General features: G+C 32.5%; 1 protein-coding gene across 1 annotated transcript; it reads left to right on the top strand.

Moving 5' to 3' along the window:
• Positions 1-2,063: 2,063 nt before the first annotated feature.
• Positions 2,064-3,489, top strand: LOC108195289 (heavy metal-associated isoprenylated plant protein 21). Its single transcript, XM_017362246.2, has 3 exons — positions 2,064-2,223; positions 2,474-2,549; positions 3,056-3,489. Exons 1-3 carry the CDS (start codon positions 2,152-2,154, stop codon positions 3,346-3,348), a joined length of 441 nt encoding a protein of 146 aa, XP_017217735.1. The 5' UTR covers positions 2,064-2,151; the 3' UTR covers positions 3,349-3,489.
• The last annotated feature ends 162 nt before the right edge of the window (positions 3,490-3,651 follow it).

Genomic DNA, 3,651 nt, shown 5'->3' with positions numbered 1-3,651 from the left:
TTTATTTCTTTTTGGAATCATTTTATTCATTTCAAAAGTTTATGTGTGGGTCTTTTAATATACCGTGGCACAGTTTTAATCCATGCTTGTGAATAGCATAGAATTGAAATTCCTCAGGCAATGTACCAATCGAGCATCATGCTACTACATGATTGATACAATTAAGGTTGCAATCTCATGCCAAGAATATGTACATGCATATCTTCATGCACCCTTGAAAACTGAAGAAACGCGTTACGACTTTGCACGTTGCTTGACACGCATTTTAAAATTTTATAAGAATTTTAAAATATGTGACGAACGTTCTCTCCGAATCATATACTATTAATCAACAGGACTGAGGAAGCAATTATACCAAATAATTAGATCGATCGGATTAATTTATAAATAAAATTTAGTTTTTATAAATATACAAATTTTTTCTGATTCGAGCGTTTAAACTTTCGCTTCTTGCAATTAAGGAATCGAGATATTCATTAGTATAAACTTTTTTCCAAATATTTATTGATTATGTTAGAGTGGATGACATTTAAACCAAAGATTATGAAGAGGAAAAATTCGAAATAGAATCTGATCACGACCATCCAATATGTACACATATACCAACTGCTTTATGTTTGAAGCTCAAAGCAAAACATATTCTTCTTCTCCATCTCTTCTTGGCCCCGCCATTGATGAATCGAAAGCTAAGTAGGTGCAAGAATAGGAAGTTAAAAAGAGATTCTTTTTGGGTTTTTTTTAAAGAGAAAGCTATGTACGTGAGAACGAATAAGCGTTATATGAACGGCAAAAAACTAAAGGAGATATAGGTCAACTAAGAGATCTTTCAAATTTTTTGACCTGTATAGTAAGAATCTATTTACTTGCACGTACATTGTAAGCAGAAATTTGTTCACAGTATCCTAATTTAAAAATGTAGGAAACTAATTTATTTTTGTTTTAATGCATTTTTTCCAATGATGAAAAGTATAAATCATGTTGTATATTTTCGCCATCTGAATATTTGTTTGGGATTTATGATGAAAGTATGTTAAATAAGAAAAATTACACATACATGAGGTGATATTTAAGTAAGCAAATTTAGATTAACCTAAACATGTCTAATAATTATTTAAAAATCTATTTTAGATTTTTAGTTAAAAATTCAAATATTATTCATAATATAAATGAAACTTTTAAAAAATTAAATATATAAACATCAAAACTCACTTAAACATCACACAGATAAAAAGCTATAAGCTAGCCCTAATTTATTCGGACATAAATATATAAGTTTACCTGTCAAAAAAGCCAAACTCATGCTGAATTTATACAGTGTTTTTGGTCTTTTTTTTTTTTTTTAGTTGAATAGTGTCTATATGAAAATTGCATTTGCCCAACAACCCATTATAAATTCTAAAAAATTATTCTGTTTTTTAAAGTTGATGTGAGTGGAAGAACTCCGTAAGCTATGTTTGCATTAATCAGCATTAAGCTGCGTACAAATTATTGAACGTTTTAATCAATTTTGTCGATGAATATCTGCAGGCGAACATCTACGACAATGATTGAGAATAATATGAGAGGATAAGAGCCAATGAAAATCTCAGTACTTCTGGTCATATTAATCTTCGATACCAGAATTCTTTAGATAGAATCGAAGTGTGGAGATCATAATTGAGGGTGTTTAGATTATTTAATTAATTAAAAAGGAAAAGCTAGCCACAGCCAATGGAAGAAAATGAAAGCAAATGTAAAAGCACTTTACGACATGGTTTGCCATTAACTAATCTGATCTGATTAATTAAATAAATTACTTACCAAATTCTAAAGCTTTAGCTAGTATTGCTGAGCCTGTTCATAAATTCAAGGAGTGTGGGCTTTATTTTTATTTAATAATTATTATAATTTTTAATTTAAATGATTTAAAAGGAATTTTCTAGACAAAGGAGAGTGCTAGTTCGATCATCACACGTCTCTTTAATTCTATGTCCTACTGCACAGTAAAACCCTACCCTACAAGGCCTGCACTACTTTACAATAATATTTCTTGCGAGCTCCTTGTATATATAGAAGTGTTCATACACAAGTGTTCCAGGTGTATTCATATACTACTTGCAATTTTACAAACATATATCCTTTCTTGCTGTAACTTTCTTTCGAAATTAAAGAATGGGCGCTCTTGACTATCTCTCCAACTTCTGTACTGTCACCAGCACCAGAGGCAAACGGAAGGCAATGCAGGTACTACTCTCATCATCTTCCATCTAGCTCCCTTCAGAATTCGGTAGTCCAGGCTGCAGTTCCGACTGAATTTCAAAATTTTACGGAAATGTTTTTTCCCAAACTCTTGTTTTTAGATGGAAGTTGGTGGAAAATATATATTAAGCCCAACTTACATCCAAAAATTAGTGATAATAAATTTAGCTTTGGTTTTGTAGAAATTCTGGTTCCGTCACTGTGTAAACTGAACGAGTTGTTTTTTCTTTCTCAGACAGTTGAGATCAAGGTGAAAATGGACTGTGATGGCTGCGAAAGAAGAGTTAAGAACGCTGTCAAAACCATGAAAGGTAGACTATTACTGTGTGTGTGTAAGATTGTTTGTCATGCATTAGATAAATTTTGCGTTCTAAGAGGCCGGAGAAAAAAAAGTCAGGCAAATGAATATACCTGAAATAATACATCATGCAGAGCCTGCAGATTCTTCTGTACCGGTATATTTGAATTTTGATGATTAGTTAATACTATTTCTACTTATACGATTTTTTTTCACTTTGAGCTAGGCAATTATAGAAAATCTTTCTTTTCATGCAAATTTTGCATCATGATCTTCCAAGAAGAATAAGATAAAGGCTTAACCTTTTTTCCATATTTTAACATGAGTCAAATAGAGAACTTGTTCTTCAAGTTGTATCCCTCAATTTTTCTTCCTTCTTGTGGAAGACTCGATTGTATAATAACTTGTCGCAGTATCTAGGAAGGGCAAGATGTACACAGTCTTTCAAATATATGATAAATTGCAAACGAGTATTTAAATTTCTGTGACTGACCATCGAAACATTTGAATGTCGTGTAGGGGTAAAAAATCTGGATGTCAACCGGAAGCAGAGCCGAGTGACAGTGAGCGGATACGTTGATCCGAACAAAGTGTTGAAGAGAGTAAAGAGCACAGGGAAGAGAGCAGAGTTCTGGCCATATATACCATACAACTTAGTATCATATCCCTATGTTGCTGGAGCTTATGACAAGAGGGCTCCTGCTGGCTTTGTCAGAAACGTGACTCAGGCTGTTCCTCCTTCGAATGCTACAGACGAGAAGATTACTCATATGTTTAGTGATGATAACCCTAATGCTTGTTCCATTATGTGATGACTTGAGCTTTACCAGTATGCTTATTGTAATTAAGTAATTAAACATGCATCCTCTGATATTTTCCCTTATATTCAGTTTTTTTCATGTCAAGTGAAGTGACACGGTTTCAGGGGAATGAAACTTAAGTATTCAAGACTAGTCATGTTGTGTTCTCCTCTCATTAATAGTATTATAGTATGAACTATGAGGTACGCTTATCTTATTTAAATCGTTTTTTTTCCCAGAAAAGCTCTTTCATTGATCAGAATAAAATATAGTCAGGATGAACTCTCAATTGTCCATACAAACTTGGAAAACAAA

The sequence above is a fragment of the Daucus carota genome, chromosome 7 (genome assembly GCF_001625215.2).
Source record: "Daucus carota subsp. sativus chromosome 7, DH1 v3.0, whole genome shotgun sequence".
Lineage (NCBI taxonomy): Eukaryota > Viridiplantae > Streptophyta > Magnoliopsida > Apiales > Apiaceae > Daucus > Daucus carota.
Note: the sequence above shows the minus strand (reverse complement) of the source record. Positions and strands in the feature narration are given on the sequence as shown.

Bases quoted from the DNA above. Each gene is read 5' to 3' on its own strand.
- LOC108195289 (XM_017362246.2), top strand. From the start codon at position 2,152: ATGGGCGCTCTTGACTATCTCTCCAACTTCTGTACTGTCACCAGCACC. The intron at 2,224-2,473 runs GTACTACTCTCA...TTTCTTTCTCAG, and splicing joins GCAAACGGAAGGCAATGCAG to ACAGTTGAGATCAAGGTGAA. The intron at 2,550-3,055 runs GTAGACTATTAC...AATGTCGTGTAG, and splicing joins CGCTGTCAAAACCATGAAAG to GGGTAAAAAATCTGGATGTC.